Below are 20426 nucleotides of genomic sequence, written 5' to 3' on the forward strand. Positions count from 1 at the left end.
ACTTAAATCCATAGGAAAGGCAGATATCTGTGGGTATGTTATTGTCCTTTACTTCATCAGGCTGAATGATAATATACTCTTATTTGTTTTAGTATCTAATATAGAGTATTACTGGGCTTGAGGATAAAAACAAAAGTTTAAGATAAAGACAAAATTTTACTACTTTGGGGATCAGATCTCATTACCCTTTGGAGTAGCTGCCTGAAGCTCAGAATTATGACATGGTACTTTTACCTATGGGATAATCGATAGGTTTAAACTGGTGATGGGCCTTTCATTCCTTTGATAAATCATTGGCATTTTGTGCCTCAAAATCTATATCATTCCCGTGAACTGTTAAGCATTTTTGATAATTCGCCTTTCGTGTCACAGTGATCATTGGCATCCATCTTTCTGTTCTGAGTGACGCAGTCAAAGTGAAAAACAATAGCAAAGCATGCCATTAATTCTGTGCTGGGGTTTTGGCTTTAACTCTGAAAATTCATAACATGAATTTCCCAGCACTTTCAGTGAGAGGAAAACAAGAGAAAGAAAAGGAGTCAAAGATTAAATCAGATGTCACAAGATGCATTTTGAAAGAATTTATGAGCTCCTGTTTAAAGTGGGTAGATTTTCTTATTTTTAATCCTAAAACGTGTTCTTGACTCCCTGTAGTTCATTTCTCTGCTGGCAGAGCCCTTTCTAGTACAAGGCCACTTAATCTTCTTTCTGGTGCAACAATTTATGTGAGTGGGTAGCAAAAAAGGTTTGATTTTGTTTATTCTCCTGTTTGTGGGAGGAGAACATTGGAGAAAACCCAGCGAAGTGGTAAATGTGTTGAAGTTATTTATGAAGCTGATTAGAATTTTCTTTTACTTCTTTTCTCTTTATCACTGCAAAACGTAATTATGTATACTTGCATGAGTGGAGGGGATTTATGAGAAAAATGAGTTATAGCTAAAAGGAGGTACACAAACCCATGCCTAGTTTGATTCAATTAATTTTTATAATTTTGCAAGACTTTTACAAAGAGTAAATCTAAATAAATGAATAGAGCTCGAATAAAAAATTACCTTTCATTATAAACCCGAGAAACAAGCTGAAATAGTGGCGATAATCATTTGAGATTTGTGAGAGATTATTATCGGCTAAAAGGTTAGGTTAGTTTTTCTAAATTTTAAAGAATGAATGTAGACACCTGTTCCTGATATTGGCTATGGAGAAATACAGACATTGCGTGGTTTTGTTTTTTAAAAATTCTTACTGTAGCAAGAACCAAATCATAGTAAGAGTAATTATGGTCATGAGAGCACTGGCCTGGGAGGAAATGACAGCCAGACTGAGCCCTGAAAGATTAAAGAGCCAGACATTCAATGTGTGGTGTGGGAGGAGGACAGCCAAAGCATCGGAGCAAGGGAAACATTTTCAAAGGCCCAGAATCAAGATCATTCTGGAAGGGAATGGGCAGCTGGGAATAGAGGCGGGAAATGAGAGCGGAGAAAGAATCAGGAAGCCGAAAACGAAGGGCCATTTAAGCCATGCCACGATGCTTAGAATTTATCCTGAGTGCAGGCGGGAGGCATTGAAGGTTTATAGGCTAGAGGGCAATGGGACCCCACTTACCCTGCTCGGAAACAAATGGATTCAAGAATGCAAAAGACTGGCTGGAAGCATAAGGAGCAGTCTGTTCAGAATTTAAAACACTGAAAGAATCACTAAGTTCCTCAGAGAAAGTCTCGGTTATATTTCATGTAATATTAAGTGTATTTAGCAGAGTCTGATTCCTCACATATTAGTGTGTGATTAATCAAAATACCCTGCTCAGCCACCGCGCTGGAAAGCAGGGTTGGGCCGCTCTGTTATTACTGCCAGGCTGACACACAGATTGATCTTAATTTTAACCCCCTTTAATCATAGATTCTAACTATGCAGTGAGAAGGTTGCCTTGGTTTTTTTTCCTTCCAGAGTTAAATGAGAAAGCTTATCACTTAAAGGTTTTTTTCCCCACCACAAATCAAAATACTTTGAAGTCAATGAAGCCTTGACTTTAATTTTTCTAATCTTTAGTTCTTTTCTTTGAAAATTTCTCAATGTATGAGAAACGTTCTTTTGAGAAACCCGTCAGTTCAGCCTTCTGCCTCTGCCATTCTTATCTTAGTGCGGTGAATGACTTCCGTGCTCACCGAGTTAACTTCACAAGAACCAGTCAAGCAGTCTTACAAAGCTTTGCCAACGTCAATTAAGATTTTTAAAAAATACGTATTTTTCTTGTGTTTAAAGCACACGGTAAATGTGTTACACTTGAATTCTAGAAATGATCTCTCGGGCATTTACAATTTTTTAGAACGTGTATTGCAAATCGTTTACCTGACATTTAACATCCATATTTCCAAGTTAATGAAAAGTAGTGATGCAAAAAGACTATTGAATAACATAATATTGTGTCATTGTTCTTGTGTCTATTTTATACATGGGCAATTAAGTCTATTTACAGTATAGATATTCTGACCAACACAGACTGGATAAATGCCTGTTTTTGAAAGTAGGTCCAATGAGTCTTAGCTTTTCATCCCAATAAGGTGACTTTCCATCTCTTTTTAGCCTTTGCTGTTTAGACATCAACTTGTACCTCCCAGTGAGACATAATTACATCATTGACTTTTTCTTAAGTGTGTACGTATAAGAGAAATAGGAGAATCAAATGGAACTGAAATAATTTCAGCTTTCCTTCTTCTTTACTTCTTAGTTTCAATGAGCATTGGCTTTTGTAGGGGACTTTATTTGATTAAACAGAGAACTAATTTTCTTTAGACTTTTAAATGTCTACATTCAGCAGTTACCTCCTTATCTCCCACCAAAAAAATAAGTTAGGGTTTGAGCCTAGCTTTTAATTAGGATCAGTTGGTTTCAAAAGTTAATTCATGGAGACTTGGGGATCTCCAGGCAGCACTGTGAGGTTGGAGGGAACCCCCAGGGCCAGGAGTAACGAAGGCTGAATGATCATGCTCCAGACTCAAGCCCTGATTCAAGCAGAACATGTTTCTCTATTAGTTTCACAGACTGAACTTCTGGGTAAAATTTTGTGTTAAGAAAGTGTATCATGATCTAAAAAGTTTGTTTTCATTTTTATTGATAATGTGAAACTGGGTGGAGTGTTAGGGAGATATCTTAAGTTACATCTTTTTTCCATTGTATCTGTGAGGTTGAGATACTTGATCTATGCCTGGATTTGAATATTTACATTTAAAATTGGACAGAGAATCAGAAAATTCTCTTTTTATTGCAACTTAACATCAGTACATAATATAGTCTTTGATATTTATTTAACTTTCCCTTTCTGGCCAAGTTTCTTGCAAACAAAATATTATTGTATCTTTTCGGAGTATATCATGAAATATTGTCTTAAAATTTTTTCCATCATTTTGAGCTATTTTAGAGCATTCTGTCTCTCTTTTCAATAAGACTGTTTAAAGATATGTTTGCTCTCCTGTAACAAATACCTGTAATATCTGTGAAAAGGCCTTTGCAGGCATGTCAATATCAGCATCTTCTCTAGAATAAGCCGTGATTTCCGTGACTTTTGATTTGGAGAACAACTGAGAATGTTCCCCACATCGAAGCTTCACCCCCCACTGCTTTTGTCTTAACTTGCTCTAAAGTGTTTGTTCTGTGCCTTTTGTTTCCCTCTCCCCTCTCTGCAGTCCTGTCACACTCATCAGTATGTGGCCAGAGCATTATGAGTGAGTATTGGTGGCTCCATTTGCAGAGGAGGAAGTTCTGATCAGTTTGGTTAGCATGGGGTGACTACTAAACTCTTGTTCTAAAAGAATAGCTCTGCCTCCCGGGTAACAATCCTCATGGATTCTTTGCATGACAAATTCATTGTTTAACTAAGCTAACATTTCTAATAGGAACATCTGTCAATATGTGGGTATAAACCTGTTTCTTTGCATTTTCCTTTACAGCCCCTCACAGTCTCCTCAGCTGTTTCATGATGATACCCATTCAAGAATAGAACAGTATGCCACACGGTGAGAAACTTTGATGAGAGCCCTCTGCTGCACTGCCTCCCAGAATGTGTCTATTTCTGTATTATTCCTATTCCATTAATGTGCCTTGCCTTTAGGGATATTGTTTTGTAGGAGTCGTGATTCCATTATATTTGGAATCTGGGCTCTCATCTTTCCATGGTGTAATTTGCACTTTACCCAACACCTGCTATCCATTCTATAAAGAGTATAAAGAGTAAATCAGTGACATGTGATTATTGAGCTCAGGAGAACCTAAACACTACACAAGCAGGATTTAGATAATGTAACCCAGTTTCATTGAATGAAAGAAGAGATTAAGTCTCCTCAGGAAATGCTGCACGTATAACTACAATAGATAATTAATGTATGCTAATGCTTTATACAGGGATTTATTTTAGGTTCTCCCCAAAATATAAAGAGTAGGCTGGTCTTAATAGTATGCAGAAACTTTCAAAAAATAGGTACACTAGGTATCAGTGTTGCCAGTAACTAGCTATGCCTGGAAAGGTTAGTGTAAGTGTCATAAAAATAATAGTAACATTTGAACTGGGTCTTAGCCAAATAGAATTTCTGGGGAAAGCCAAGCTAAGACTAATGGAAAAACCTTTTCAAAAGCATTGGGCTGGGAAAGAACATGGCTTGTTTGAAGAACCACAGGTGGGAAAGGGTCAAGGCTTAGGGATGAGGGACAGAAGCTGAAGTTTGATAATGAAGGGCCCACTTGCTAAAGAGGCGGGTTACGTCCTTAGGTAAAGGGAGTCATAGAGAGTCCTGACACAGAAAAGACACATAGCCAGTTTGTGTGAGGAAGATGCACTTGAGGGTCCGGGAGGTTAATTAGGAGGCTAGGTCAGTTAGGAGACTGCGGAACATGGTATGAGATAAAGGCCTACAGGCCTTAAGACAGTGCTGATAGACGTGTAACCCAACATTAGTTGTTTTAATGTCACAGTCTTGTTAGATCTGGACCTTTCTGTAGTTTGTGAGAATTCTGGGACTTTAGCAATGACGGAGGCTATACAGTTGACTGTGCGCCATGTGGCTACATTGCCTAACCCTCCTTATTTTCACTTTTCAGACTGGCCCAAATGGAAAGGACTAATGGGTCTTTCCTCACTGATAGCAGCTCGACTACAGGAAGTGTGTAAGTAAACCTTGAAAGCAGTGCTGTGGGTAGGCTGGTTCTTGTATTATGGCTGTCGGGAGTCATCTGCACTGATTGTGGCTCTGCATTTTGATCCCAATCGGAACTGATGTGTGGTTACAAAAATGTCGACATAGATTTTATGCTTTCGAGCCATGGTAGTATAAATTGGGTATGTTTGTTTATTTAGTCTTATCGTAGTTAATGAAAAAATCCTGCATTTGGCAGCTAATCTGCTTCAGGGAATGCAGATAGTTTTATCTGTAAGTTCAGGTGTAGGTAGTCGTCCCATTTGTATGGTTTTTCTTGTTAATGTAACAAATGTAAATCCACAGGACATGTACCTGCCTGTAAAACCATCTTCCGTCTGCTCTCATTTCCTCCATCATCCCTGCCGTTTCACAACTGTGACCCCACACACTCCTGGACATATATTCCCCACCCTTTGTTGCAAAGTGTTAACTCTTCTGCCAGTATTTGATTAGCAGCTAAGAAAAGCCTAACTGACTTTAGAATACTTTTTAAAGACCTTTCTAGGCAAATATTTTGACATTATTGCGGGTCGTTACGCTTTTGGAACTTTTTCTCTCCCACTCCTTGAAATTAATCTTTTAAATTCTGAATGATGTCTGAAAGATTTCAGGAGTGTTGAGTTTACAAGGCTCGTTGCAGCTTGCTTGGGTCTAGCACAGCGGTTCTCAACCTGTGGGTCGCGACCCCTGTGTTTTGGTCCTTGGACCCCCGCCTGGGTCGCAACCCACAGGTTGAGAACCGCTGATCTAGCAGAAGCTGTAAGGTAGCCAGGAAAGTTGCCCAACATAGTACTTAGATGTTTTAGCTAAAAAGGACCATGGAGAGAGCCAAGTTAAACTATCTTAGGTATGCTAATACAGAATGTTTCTTTGTCAATAATTTACAAGTAGTTTTACTATCATTAAGCCTATAAAAAAATGTTCTCAGGAGAGTTTTCGATTTTAAATTTCAAAGGTTAGCATGTTAATACTTTACATAGTTCAGTAGCGATTTATACATTATTATTCATCTACTGTGAGTGTGGAGCAATTCCCAAACAAGATAATATCATATTATTAATAATGCTTGTTTCATATTTAACCTACTAGTATGTATTTCTTATAACATAGTTAAATATATTGAATACCTACTAAATCAACAATTTCTTTGAAGGTTGACAATAGCTAAAGAATTAAACAAAGTTTTAAAATAATACTAATTGAAACCAAAATAATTAAAACCAAATTTAAATGTTTTAAAATTTTTTGTTACAGCCTGTGAGCAGAGTAAATAAAGATAATGCTCAAATTTAGTACATCCTATCTTCAAATTAAAATCAACACTATTTTAAATTTAGAATTAATATCTGAGGAAAGAAAAATAATCAGATGATGAATAGCTGAATACAATTCAATATACTATCAACAGATGTGTTAACTCATTCATCCAACAAATATTTATTATGGACCTACTAGGTAATGGTGTGCTGGAACCAATTGTGAGAGCCAGTAGGTAAATTTTGAAGAAGTTCTAAGCTGTTTGTTAAACAGAGCCATTATATAAAATAGTTTATATACACTTCCAGCTAAATAACTAAATAGATAGGATTAAATTAAAAAAAAATAATGCTCAAATCTCATCATGCCCTAATTAGTTTTATTACAAATCTGTGTTGTTGGGTGATATTTTTGTATTTGTGAGATGGTATATACCTCGGTAGCTTTTCCCAACTTCACATTCAGTGAACTCATTAGCTTAAATTGGACACAAGGAAAGTACTTAAATAATAACAATAGAAAATACCACAAAACAAGGTCTTTCTATCTTTTAGAGAACCTGCTTTTAAACAGTTCCAAGCGCATCATGGCCATGCATCCAAAGCTGTGAGGGTCTGCAGAGGTAGCTCGTGTTTGTTCACTAACCTTACAGGCTAGACAGAAGATAGATAAGAGTTCCTACCTACCGGGGAAGAACACGGTGAGGGCATGTGTGGTAGAGAGAGTAATGGCTCCCCCCAAAGTCCACATCCTAATCCCTAAATTCTCTGAATATGGCACTTTATATGGCAAAAGGGACTTCACACATGTGATTAAGTTAAGGATCTTAAAATGGGGAGATTATCCTGGATTATCTGGGCAGACCCAGTGTAATCACACGGATCCTTATAACAGGGAGGAGAGTCAGCTACAAATGGAAACGTGACCATGGAAGCAGAACACAGAGAGACCTGCAGATGTTAACACTCGGGCTTTGAAAATGGAGGGATGGAGGTGGCCTCTAAGCACTGGGAAAGGCAAAGGAACAGATTCTCCCTGATATTTAAGATTAAATTAATAGTGTAAGACAGTATAAACCAATAAAGAGAAGTTGCTTCCCAGTCACTGGTGCATTAATATTTTCTTAATGAATATGTTAATAAGTCTTTTTTGTTTTTGTTTAAATAAGCCTGGTTTTGGAAGTCCTTTGTTCTTCACAGTTTGAATTACTGAGTAAAATAGGGTTCTTTTTCTGGGGACATACCAGTATTTGGCCATTCTGGTGAGAATACTAACAGGGAATCTGAATCATTAAGCCCTCCTCTGGACCTGAAAACCCAGAGGTTTGACTTTCAATGGTCTCCTTTCCTTCTTTTAATGTATATTTACTTATTTAAATATTTCTGTTTTAATCAGTACTATTGACTTGACAAAATAAGAGTATTACTGCAATTAATTCCTTTTCTCCCAGCGGACAGAGACTTACATAGAGGAGGATTATTACCATTTTTAGACTGGTGGTGTGTCTCAGGATTTGGGAAGGAAGGGTTAGGAACCAAGCTTCACTCTGTCTTTGGCTCTCCAGCTGTGTTTCCTATCAATTATTTAGCATCTTGGATCAGAGGTTATAGGAAGAAATGTTCACTGCTCTTAACAAGACACCATGCTGTTCTCTCTTTGCTTTCAGCTTGTATCAGTTTATGTGTCCTACAGTCCCTTTTTGTGATAAGAAGTAGACAATATACTTTAAAACTCTGTCCTTCCCTTGCAAACTTCCTAAAGCTCCCACATTACTGGGGTTATGACATAATTCCAAGAGACAATAGATGTCAGTTTTTCGTACTACTTAACAGTGTCGCCAACATCTGGACAAGGAGAGGGTCAGTGCTTCTCAAAACAGCCTTGCGTTGCTGTGTTATTTACAGTAGCCAGGATTGGGAAGCAGCCCAAATGCCCATTAGTAGATGAATGGATAAAAGAAAAAGTGCTATATTTACACAGTGGAATACTACTTGGCATAGAAAAGAAAAAAAAATCTTACTTTTAGTGACAACATGCATGGATTTAGAGAGTATTATGCTAAGTGAATTAACACAGTCCGAGAAAGACAAGTATAATTTCACTTATATTTGGAGTTTAATGAACAAAATAGAAACAGACTCATAGATACAGAGAACAGACTGACAGCTGTCAGAAGGAATGAGGGTTAGGGGGCTGTGTGAAAAAAGATGTAGGGTTTAAACAAAAAAAAAGTTATAGACACCGAAAACAGTGTGAAGATTGCAGCAGGGAAAGGGGGAGGGGCAGGGTAGGTGGTGATGGAGGGAGACTTGACTTGGGCTAGTGAACTCACAAGGATGTCTTATAGAATTATACACCGAAAACCTATATAACTTTATTAACCAATGTCAACCCAATAAATCCAATTAAAATTTTAGAAAACATTTAAAAAGTAAAAGGCAGCCTTGGGGCACAATGGATAAAGCGTCAACCTGGAACCCTCAGGTTGCCAGTTCAAAACCCTGGGTTTACCTGGTCAAGGCACATACGGGAGTTGATGCTTCCTGCTCCTCCCCCTGGTCCCCTCCTCTCTCTTTTTCTTCTCTCTCTCTCCCCTCTCTAAAATGAATCAATAAAATCTTATAAAAAAAAAAAGGCAGCCTTGGCTCTTCTGCTTCATGTTCAGGTCTGTCTTGAAGCAACCAACATCAAACTATTATATTAGCAATTTTTGTTATTGTTCTTAGGAAAGACTAAACACTGACTCAGAGTGCCTTAAGTGAAAAATAATGGTATAAGTTGGTAAATTTCTATAATACTTTTTAGAATTGTTCTCTTTTTCAAGTCTCCACCTTTCCCCAAGGCTCTCTTGAGTTGAAGTTTTTGTTATTTAGATCTGGGTCATAAAAATACTAGGTTTATCTTGAATAATAGTAATGATGATGCAACACACAGCCCCCCTCCTTGTTAGTACAAAGTGTACTACAAGCCAGGCGCTGTTCTAAGCACTTTGCCCATCTTTCCTTACTTAATCATCACGGAACCCTGATATTCTTGTTACCACGATTTTCCAGGTGAGTAAATTGAGGCCCCCGAGACAGTAAGGAGCTTGCGCAGGGCCTCCCTGTCAGTAAGGGGCAGAGCTGGGATTCAGACCCAGGCAGCCCGGCTCCAGGCATAGGCACTCCTGACAACCCCTAACAGCCCCACTGACTTACTGCCTTGGGAAGAGATGGCTTCCCAGATGGGGATGTGAAGGGGTCAGAGCATCTGAAACTCCATCCAGTCATCTGGAGGTTTTCACTGTCCTTGTCCCATTGCCCAGTCATGCCCCAGCTTATCTGTGTCTTGCAAGATTTCCTTGTAATAACAGGAAGTATAAATAGGTAGATAGTAGTAGCAGGAGGTATAGATAGAAGACTTTGTAACTCATCTGTCTGACCAACCTCCTATATTTTGGTTGGGTGATCTCAGCCATAGGCACTAGAAGAAAGCCCTAGGCTTTGAGGTATGAATTTTGACATCTGAACCTGTCGTTTGTTTCTAAATTATTCAAGGCTCTTTAGTCATTTTTGTCTTTGGAAGCAATTTGAGCTTTCCTCTGTCCCTCAGAGTGATCTGCAGAACCAATTGCCCGGCTCCCCACAGCGGCCATCTTCTGTGAAGCTAGCTAGTTAGCTGTGGCTTCTCTCAGCATCATGGGCTGCTACCTTCCCAGCCTAGACACGAACCCATCTCACAGCTGTTTATTCCCCTGACACCCAGATCCTAACATCCCCTGTTCCCCTGAAAGTCTGACTCTGGGCAATTTAAAGGAGCAATAATTTTAAGGATACTAATTTTCTTTGAAGGAGGAATTAAGCAACCATGTCTCAGAGAGAGACAAGATCCAGGATCGTCCTGGGGAATCTCAGCAGCAGGAACTCAAGGACAGGCCATTGTATCAGGATGTCTCACTTCATCTGCCATGTGCCCTAGATTGGCATGGTTTTGTGTGGAAGGGTCAAATCGGGAAGCTGGTGTGGTCTGCACTGGCATCGCTGTGTGCGACTTTGCAGCCTGGAACAGAATAACCCTTTAAGAAGGAGGTTATTGTTTTTATTTATGTCTTGCCTACCTCCAAAGGTCATTCGATGAATCTCAGCTCTTTTGTCATCTGGTATGTACCAGTTTTTTAGTCTAGATAGTATTTACTGTGTGTGACTTGAACATAGTATAATTATACTCCCTCTAATGGTATTTTGATGGTGCAGACCTATATTTTTACAACATTTTCTATTTTAGCACTAGACACACTATTGATGTTTAATGACCCTAATCTGGTACCTCATGTACTGTCTGTATTTAAAGGATATGCTCTTATTTTTCATTATATATAATTAAGAACTTGACTATATCTATTTTTACATTTAACTTTTTGGCCCAATAATCTGTAAAAAACACTTAAGACTAAAATTATAGGTTTTTATATTAAGTGATTTTATGTAGAAACTGCCTTAATTTCCTTCCAAGATACTTAATGAAAGAATGTAAAGAGAGTAGTGATGATGATAATTATAATACGTTAAACTCCATCAGCTTCCCAAGGGAAATGAATATATGTAAATGTTGACAACAAAATGCATCTCCAATGTAATTTTGACTCACCTGTGTGTGTATGTTTCACCAATGTTTTTCTTAAGTCTTATGCTATAGAGTCCTAGACTCCAGAATTTGTTTCCCAAAATGCATCAAAGCAGACCAGGTACAAAGTGCTAAAGGTATTCCATGGCTGGACAGGAGGTCTGTCATATGCATGTTTACGAGGAGATCTGACTGGATCTCCCCAGAAAGGGAGGGGAGGGATTCCAGGCCTGCGAGTAAACATTTTCTTCTCTTAAACATAGCATCTTTGTCTACTTTATTACGCTTCAGTTTCTGTCAGTCATTAGATTCAACCACATTATTAATAATGTCTAGTTCATCAGGCAAATAGAAAGTGGAGAAGAACCCAAGTGAATTAAATGTAGTTTCTTATTTTAATCAAGAATGACTGCCTGACCAGGTGATGGCACAGTGGATAGAGCATCGGACTGGGATGCAGAGGACCAGGTTCGAGACCCCGAGGTCGCCAGCTTGAGCGCGGGCTCATCTGGTTTGAGCAAAGCTCACCAGCTTGGACCCAAGGTTGCTGACTTGAGCAAGGGGTTACTCAGTCTGCTGAAGGCCAACAGTCAAGGCACATATGAGAAAGCAATCAATGAACAACTAAGGTGTCACAACAAAAAACAACTGATGATTGATGCTTTTCATCTCTCTCCATTCCTGTCTGTCTGTTCATTCCTGTCTATCCCTCTCTCTGACTCTGTCTCTGTAAAAAAAAAAAAAAAAAGAATGATCATAGAAATGACATGCTGATAGTATTAAGTAAAATACCTGTAGATACTTGCAAAATATCTATAACTATAATTTGTGCTGAGTTATTTAAACAAAATAATATGAGAGTGATTGTTTTCTATCTATGGCTTACAAAGCATTACAAATTGACTTTCAATGAAATGCTAAAGACCGTGAGATCGGCGTCTGTCTAGTCCATTTGAGTTCCTTTAACAAAGTGCTGTAGACCTGCTGACTTATAACAACAAACACTTATTCCATATCCTACGTGTTGTTCCATAGGTGGTCACTATTTTGATCTGTCTTTATGTGATGGAAGAGGAAAACTCTGGTCTCTTAAGTCCTTTATAAAGGCACTGATCACAGTCGTGAGGGCTCCACTCTTATGACCAGATCACCTCCCAAAGGCCCCATGTATTCTCAAGGGATTGGTTCCGCAGTCCATGGATGCTCAAGTCCTTATAGAAAATGGTGCAGTATTTGCATATTATCTATATTTGTTATAGCAGGATATTTGTACATGTCGCTTTATTCTAGTGAATTCAGGTTAGTGCTAATTCAAGTGTTGCTTTATAGAACTTTCTGGAAGTTTTTTTTTTTTTTAAAAGAAAAAACGATTTTTGATCCACAGCTGGCTGAATCCGTGTATGTGAAACCCACAGATACGGAAGGGGACAGTGCCATCATTGGAGATTAAGTGCCAACATATGAATTTGGGGGCAATTCAAGCATTTACTATATTAACATTTATTTTTAATTAATATTCTTTTAATCTACTCTTTGGCATTTCATTATTTATTTTGCCTATATATTTTATAGAACTGTTTATGCATTGTACTTTATTTTATAGCCTCCTCTGAATGAAATCTCCCTTCTGAGGTTTGGGATAAACACGTTAGCTGAGGGCAAAGCAGGACATTTTGGTACGGGTAGTGCACATACACTCTTAGATAACTATCTTCCTAGAGTTTTAAAGGGAGGTGATGGGATGTCATAAAAACATGGCATTGCATGTAAGAAATATCTAAACCTGTAGAGAGTATATCAGCCAAACTGATGACATGCTGGGAAGCAAGGTCTAAAATGCTGCAGAGAAGGGCAGTTCCACAGCGGCTGGTTTATACCCTTGGAATTAAGGTGGGGACTAAGGAAGATTACAGGAAGGCGGGAGAAAGCAAGGCATAGGACAGTTAACAGGATACATGCTCCCCTAAGGACGGTGATTCCTTTGAGGGCTCTGGGAAAGAGGGTCACTTCAGGCATTTCAAAGATGGGTTAACCTCGATGCACAAGAGCAACGGATGGGGCTGGCTTAAACTACAGGACTTAGAGTCCTCCATGACCTGCCCGGTTAGGAATTTATGATCAGGTCACCCTGTGGGGTGGCTTTTGGTTCGCTCTGTTACAGCGCCCCATTTTCATTCACAGGGATTCGGAGCTTTAAGGCAAAGTTGGCCCTGCAGCCATCGGATCCTTTCGCTTCTACTCCCTTCATATTCAGAGACATCCTCGGCCAGACATGAGCCTCTGTGTTTCATTTGTCTCCCTAGGGAGGACGAGCATGCCCTCATCCAGCAGTACTGCCAGACGCTGGGCGGGGAGTCCCCGGTGAGCCAGCCCCAGAGCCCAGCACAGATCCTGAAGTCGGTGGAAAGGGAAGAACGCGGAGAACTGGAGCGGATCATCGCTGAGTTGGAGGAAGAGCAAAGGTGCGCTAGATCTGGGAGAAGAGGACATGGCATGCCGGGAAAACCTGGGACGGAAAATCCTTTAACCGTAGCTTCAACATGGCTCCTACCCTACCCATTCTCTTTATAAGCTACTGTCCAAAGGTCATAGTGGAGTCCGAGTTTTAGAGGACATCACCAAGCTGGCCTGTGCCTCTAGCTTATAGCTGCGTTAGGGGGTTCGGGGTGATGTCTGTTAGAACAGTTACTTAAAGCTACCATTCTATTTGTGTTTGCTCCTCTCACTGTTAAGAAATGTTTTTACCTAGGAGGAAATAAATAGCACGTACAGTACTAACTTTGGAGCTCATGGACAATTTGGGGTAGCAGACGAGGAACACAGTGGTCATTTCAGTTTTTGTTTTTCTGAATTAGAAGTCTGCAGGTGGAATATGAGCAGCTAAAGGAGCAGCACCTGCGAAGGGGGCTCCCGGTCGGCTCGCCTCCGGACACTGTCGTGTCTCCTCATCACTCCGCTGAGGACTCAGAACTTATAGCCGAAGCCAAGCTCCTCAGGCAGCACAAAGGTCGGCTGGAGGCCAGGATGCAGATCTTAGAAGATCACAACAAGCAGTTGGAGTCTCAGCTCCACCGACTTCGACAGCTGCTGGAGCAGGTAGAGGGAGCAGGACTCAGTGTCGCCCTTCCCCTCGCCACCTGTTCCAGTCCCAGTGGCTTGGTCCCAGTGTCCCTGGAGAAGTCTACGTTTGACTTCCTAGTTCCAAGTTCATTTAGACTTGCCTAGAAACCCCTCTCCAAATGTAAGCGGTAATTCCTGTCACACACACAAAAAATGTGCCTGCCCTGTTTTAGATGGAATTTCCCATTCCCCTTTAACATTGAAATCTATCTCAGCTCTGAATGGTTTAAGGAAAAAGATCCTATGACATCTGTCTGCATAAATTAAATATGGGAAACATCTGTGAAGATTATGGGAAACAAAGTGACCTGAACTTTTTATTCTAAAGCCTTTCTTGCAATGAGCTATTTTCAAGACATTAAGTGACAGATGTTTATTAATTTGCTGCTCTCATTTTCTAACAGTAGGCCATGTTTTATGGCAGTTGCTTGTAAATGTGCTTGACAATAAGAAATACAATTTCCATTATGATGAATACACACATGTATGGAATATAGAAGAAATGCTGTCATAAAGAAATGCTGTCTTCCCCCCCCCCTTTTTCTTTCTTTTCTCCTTCCCTCCTTCCTTCCTTCTTTCTTCTCTCTTTTCCTCATGTTTGTGGCTGACACAGGTAAAAATCAGACATTTCAGAGGACGTAGAGAGAGCCAGGCCTTGGGTCATTCTTGGGAAACTATTACTTTCTGGTGAAGCACAATTTGGAGGCTCAAAAGTAAGCTGTCTCCCAAACAGTCTCACACAGAACTGAAACATGACATACAGACAAGTAGATGGGAAATAAATAAGGGGCGATCTTTGGCCTGCTATGTAGATAATACAGAAATTGCACTGTTTTGAATGATTCTGACATGTTAAAAGATGCTGACAGCAACACTGAAAGACAGTTTTCTAAAATTCGAGAAAACCACTGGAAAGTTGTTTCTGCCTTTGAGTCAATAAATCTTCTCCGGAGAAAGGCATGTCTAGTCACTGCCAAGGGGCCACTCACTGTGGAGGCCGAAGAACAGGGCAAGAGATGCATGACATAAATGTTGATGTCAGGGGTTCAAGAGAGAGAAGCACTGTCTCTGGGATTGTCCACAACATGCACCTGCTACAAGGGCGCCTTCATTACTAGTTCTGCGACATGACTCCTGTTATTTAACTGCTACATGTCATCGAGCGCTTGTTATATAATATCTCATATTATCTTGTTCTGGTCCCTAACAGGACTGCAGGCACACACACAAAAAGGCAGAAACTTTTATATCTCAATAGTCTTCTTTTTTCAGAAAACTTTCAAAAACAAAAACAGTGATTTTTCAGAATTGCAGGCTATTACCCATTGGTGAGTTATAAAATTGATTTAGTACATTGGTGAGTTATAAAATTGATTTAGTAAATCTATTTTATTTTGATCAGTACTAAGAAAGAAAAAAAGAAGAAAAATGGAATGGAAGGAGGGAAGAAAAGAGACACAGAGGAAAAGAGGGAGGGAGGGGAGGAAGGAGGGAGGGAGGGAGGGAGGGAGGGAGGGAGGGAGGGAGGGAGGGAGGGAGGGAGGGAGGAGCAAGCAGCCTTTAGCTCTCCTGCCCCTCCCACCTTCACTCTCTCCATCCATTAGCCAGAGCTGCCTAATGGCTTGTGTGCCTTCTGAACTGCACAGTAATGTTTTTAGAGATAGCTGGTATCCGAATGGCTCTGTATATCCCAGACTATAAAGCTCTTATCTCTTCTTAATGGCTTAACATGAATGCCAGAAGCAATAGAAAATGCAGCTCTGAAAGAGAAAACTGGTAACACCACTAGACTTCAACTAATACAGATTTAATGAAAAATTCAGCTTCGAAGACATTTTAACTTCTGCATTCCCTCTATAGTGGGTCACACTTTCTCATTTGACCACATACTTGTCAATATGTCCATCACCATATTTTAAAGCTTTGTGTGAGTGCATTTACCAAGTGTTTGCTAGGTGTCCGATTCTGTGCTGATCGCTTTATAAATCCTCACTGATCGCCACCTCACCACCCTGACACAGGCCTCCTGTCATCATCCCGCTTATAAAGAAAGAATCTGAAGCACAAAGGGTTAAAAATGTGCTCAGAATTACACAGCTTTCTGAGTGAGAGAGTTCAAATCTAAGCATCTGAATTCAAAATTGTATTCTTAACCACTCTGTAATGTTGTCTTTAAATATTGATTTAGACTTAAAAATGAGTTGATTTTGAAATTGGATCAATTTATGATATGACAAGCAGTGCTGATTTTTTAAAAGATGAATTAAAGATGTTTCTGAATTCACTATAAAAATAATAGGGAGAGTTCTGGCCGGTTGGCTCAGTGGTAGAGTGTTGGCCTGGCATGCAGGAGTCCTGGGTTCGATTCCCAGTCAGGGCACACAGGAGAAGCGCCCATCTGCTTCTCCACCCCTCCCCCTCTCCTTCCTCTCTGTCTCTCTCTTCTCCTCCTGCAGCCAAGGCTCCATTGGAGCAAAAAGTTGGCCCGGGCGCTGAGGATGGCTCCATGGCCTCTGCCTCAGGCGCTAGAATGGCTCTGGTTGCAACAGAGCGACACCCCAGATGGGCAGAGCATCGCCCCCTGTTGGGCATGCTGGGTGGATCCCGGTCGGGCGCATGAGGAAGTCTGTCTGACTGCCTCCCCGTTTCCAACTTCAGAAAAATACAAAAAAATAAATAATAAGGAGAACAACGGAGAGATGAAACTGACACTGATACATAAATCTTGTGGTCTATCTGAGTAGTTAGTTGTACAGGGTGTCCAGACTGAAAGGGAAGGGCCACTTAGGGCTCAGGGAAGCTCTAGCATCAACTGATGCCAAAACGTATTGAAAATGTGTGAGGGTAAAGAACCCATGTGACTTAATTATCCATGGTGGGAAAGCAGTAGTTAGAAATGCAGATGATTTTCTTAATATTTTCATTCTTTCTCATGCCTGACCTTGGAATGTGATTCCAGCCTGAGTCTGATTCCCGAATCAATGGTGTCTCCCCCTGGGCTTCTCCTCAGCGATCTGCACTGAGCCACTCGCTCGATCCGGACCCCGGACCCCAGTTCCACCAAGCAGGTCAGTGTCCCCAAGATTGGATAATGCCCCACACTGCCACACTGCTCTGGTCTTTGCCATTGTTTTATTTATTTATTTATTTATTTTTCATTTAAAATAGCATTTTTACACATGGGTGCCTTAAGGCACAACGGAATTTTCTTTTCTCTTTAGTCTCAGATGAGTATAAAGCCATTTAACAATACCCAAAAAGCAAATACTTTAGAATAACAGCTATAATGTGCATATGTAAATAGTGTGTAGTAGTAGATTGAATTTTGGTGAAAGATAAAAAAAAGGTGTTCTTTTCTTTTGGAATGAACAACAGTTTAAGTTTTTTGCCTTGGGAAGGATTCTTTTCTCTCTTTATTCATAAATTTTCTTTCTCTAAAATTTTATGTTTGTGTATATTTAGAACATAATACTAAAGAACATCATCCCAAACATAATGTTGGCTGCCCAGGTCTGGGGACTCAATGTTCTGCTGGCTCCAGCCTAGTCCCTATAGACATCGCCACCCCTCTCACTCGATCTGAAGCAGAAGTCCCCTCCAGCCCGTCACTGGTCAGAGAGGACCTGTCAATGCTGCGAGGAAGGACTTGGTCAACCAGGCATTCCAGAATGACATGTTATTGATAAAAACTCAAGTTCCAAAATTCTATGAGGGCCACGTACTTTAACAAAATTAATTTGTTTATAAAACACCTTTTGCTACATTAATCAGAAGAAAACCTACAGTATTAATATTACTGTAGTTCTTTTTAAATAAATAATTATTTTGCTATTGATATATTGTAGAACAAAAAGCATGAAAGTCCGTATTGTCTGCTATGAGCTCCCTCTAGCTTTGTGGTAGCATAGCAAGCCTGTACTGAAATCTCCAAAAAGAAAGAAGACAAAAAAATTGGTAAAAGATTTTTTTCTCATATGAAAAAATATTTGCAAGGTAAAATAATGAAATCCCATCTAATATGTTGAAACAGTATGGCTACATTGTTTATTTTTCCCTCACGAGATTTTTTTTCTTGGCACATGGATTCTTTCTACAGAAACATCTGGTACATTTCATTTATGTAGAAAATTATATTACCAACAAATTAATACAAAAGTGCTTTCGGTATTTTTCCCTCAAATTGCCATTTTCTACGAGAATTATTTTCACATGATATTTAGAAGCCCGAGCTAGGATTTTCTCCTGGCCCTAGCTAGGTTTGGGTAGAAGGGTGGGCGTTAATGTCAGCACGTCTGTTCCTTTTGTCTGCTGGCCCCACAGCCGAGGACCTGCTGGCCCCGCCTCATGACACCAGCACGGACCTCACAGAGGTTATGGAGCGGATCAACAGCTCATTTCCATCCTGCAGCCGTGAGTATGAGCCCTGCCGACACCACCACTAGCCTTTCCCTTCTGTTTCTTTTTTCCGGCCCGAGGCACTTTGTCTTCTTAGGTAAAATAACAAAAACCTATATGAGAATCAGGATTGAATATTACTTAAAAATAAATCTGACGTTCTGTATGTCAGCAAAGCACACGGAACTTAACCCAGATCCCGCCGCCGCCCTGGGAGCCGGGACAGCGGTCCTGCTCTCGGAGGTCTTCAGCATGCCGACGAGCGATAACAGCCGGCCAATAAAGCAAGTCTGGTTTTAAGAAGAAATTATCCTCTTCGGTGTGAGCCATAGTGAGAAACGTGTATTATTTAAAAACAAAAAACCTTTTAGTGGCATACCAAACAAGGCATGAAAATAACCGTTCCTGATGTCATTCTCTCTCCAGATGTTGATCTCTGATGTCATCAGATTCATACACAGTAGGGGATTATTTTCAGATTTTCCTCTTAGTAATAACCAAATAAAAGCAGTCCAATTCCCAGAGGGACTTATTAATGACTCTTTTTTATTGATTTTCTTCCAAGCGTTTTGTCTTCAGCATCTTGCTCCCTTGAAGGTTCTGCTGAGCTCTCACCAAAAACACTTCCACGACTCACACTGGAACAGTTGACCTGTATATGAATACACGCTATCTAATGCCACAATTTGCATTTTAATAATCTTATAAAAGAACATGAATAGATTATTTATAAGTTTTATAAATTATAATTGATTTTTACATCCGGGTGGCCATTAAACTAAGACTTTAGTATGTATATATACTATCATTTAGTATATATTAACAGCCTCTCGTTTTACACTTTTTCTTCCTCTCTTAGAAAATACTATCCTAGATGAGGAAAAAGACATTATCAGGAGTCTAGATAAACATGATGTATTGACTTCATTTAAATAGTGTCTTTTGATTTACACGACTTTCCCATTTACAGAATTCATCATTAGCAGGAAGGGGAGACAGCTATTTGAAATATAGTCATCTCTGAATTTTTAGAAGTATTTCCCTAAAGGACATATTACAGTTTCTACAGCACATAAATATATTTAGATTTAGGAGTGTATCATCTTCCAGGTTATTATTTGTAGTTCTGCTTCTTAAGGTTTGCTGAATCTCTTACTCTATGTCAGTCCCCTCACTCACACCCTAAAAACAAACACACACACACACATACACACTCTCTCTCTTTCTTACGTTTTGGCCCTGGAGAGACTTACAGAGTATTAAGTCCACAGGCTGTCAGATTGTTGCTTTTCTTCTAGGCTTTGTAACTGCCATTAAAGAGGAGCAGATTAAATCTTTCATATTAATTACACTTCAAGGTTGAATTTTTTTAGAGAATTGGGTTCTGAGTTGTATGTTCCTTAATGACTTGATAAAACCTCATAGTCTTTATAAGCCAGAATTTCAAAATTAAGTTTCTAAATGAAATTACTTTTTAGGTCAGCTTAAACTCAAATACATTAATAACTAATTAACAATAAATTCTGTAAATCAAAGCCAATTAGAAGTTTTTATTTAAATGATGAGATGGACATTTTCAATTATAAGTCAGCTTTCAGTGAGAGCTAGGATGGCAAATGTTTAAATATTTGCTTTATAAGTAGATATAAATATATGATTTCCATATTAAAAATATACTAAAAATACATAATGTATCCTTTAAAACATTTAATTTTCTAAAGCAATTACTCTTCATTTTCACACAGTATATTCTTCTCTCTTGATATTGTTAAAGACTGACCTTTATCATAATTTAGAAGAACATGTAATGAAAAATAAATAATATTTGCATTGATGCTTTCTCCACCTGCATAATTCTGTGTTGTG

The 20426-nt window shown here is 39.4% G+C and overlaps 1 protein-coding gene across 7 annotated transcripts in view; it reads left to right on the plus strand.

Moving 5' to 3' along the window:
- Positions 1–20426, plus strand: part of UTRN (utrophin) — a 510071-nt gene that overhangs the window by 483421 nt on the left and 6224 nt on the right. For 6 of the 7 annotated variants that reach the window (XM_066248060.1, XM_066248061.1, XM_066248058.1 and 3 more), the window contains 7 exons: positions 3681–3719; positions 3945–4010; positions 5089–5154; positions 13349–13507; positions 13901–14141; positions 17125–17233; positions 18486–18575. In XM_066248060.1, the coding sequence (XP_066104157.1) occupies positions 3681–3719; positions 3945–4010; positions 5089–5154; positions 13349–13507; positions 13901–14141; positions 17125–17233; positions 18486–18575 (770 nt within the window). The remainder of the gene's footprint in view (positions 1–3680; positions 3720–3944; positions 4011–5088; positions 5155–13348; positions 13508–13900; positions 14142–17124; positions 17234–18485; positions 18576–20426) is intronic. The other variant, XM_066248057.1, reaches the window with a different exon arrangement.

Source organism: Saccopteryx bilineata, chromosome 12 (genome assembly GCF_036850765.1).
Source record: "Saccopteryx bilineata isolate mSacBil1 chromosome 12, mSacBil1_pri_phased_curated, whole genome shotgun sequence".
Lineage (NCBI taxonomy): Eukaryota > Metazoa > Chordata > Mammalia > Chiroptera > Emballonuridae > Saccopteryx > Saccopteryx bilineata.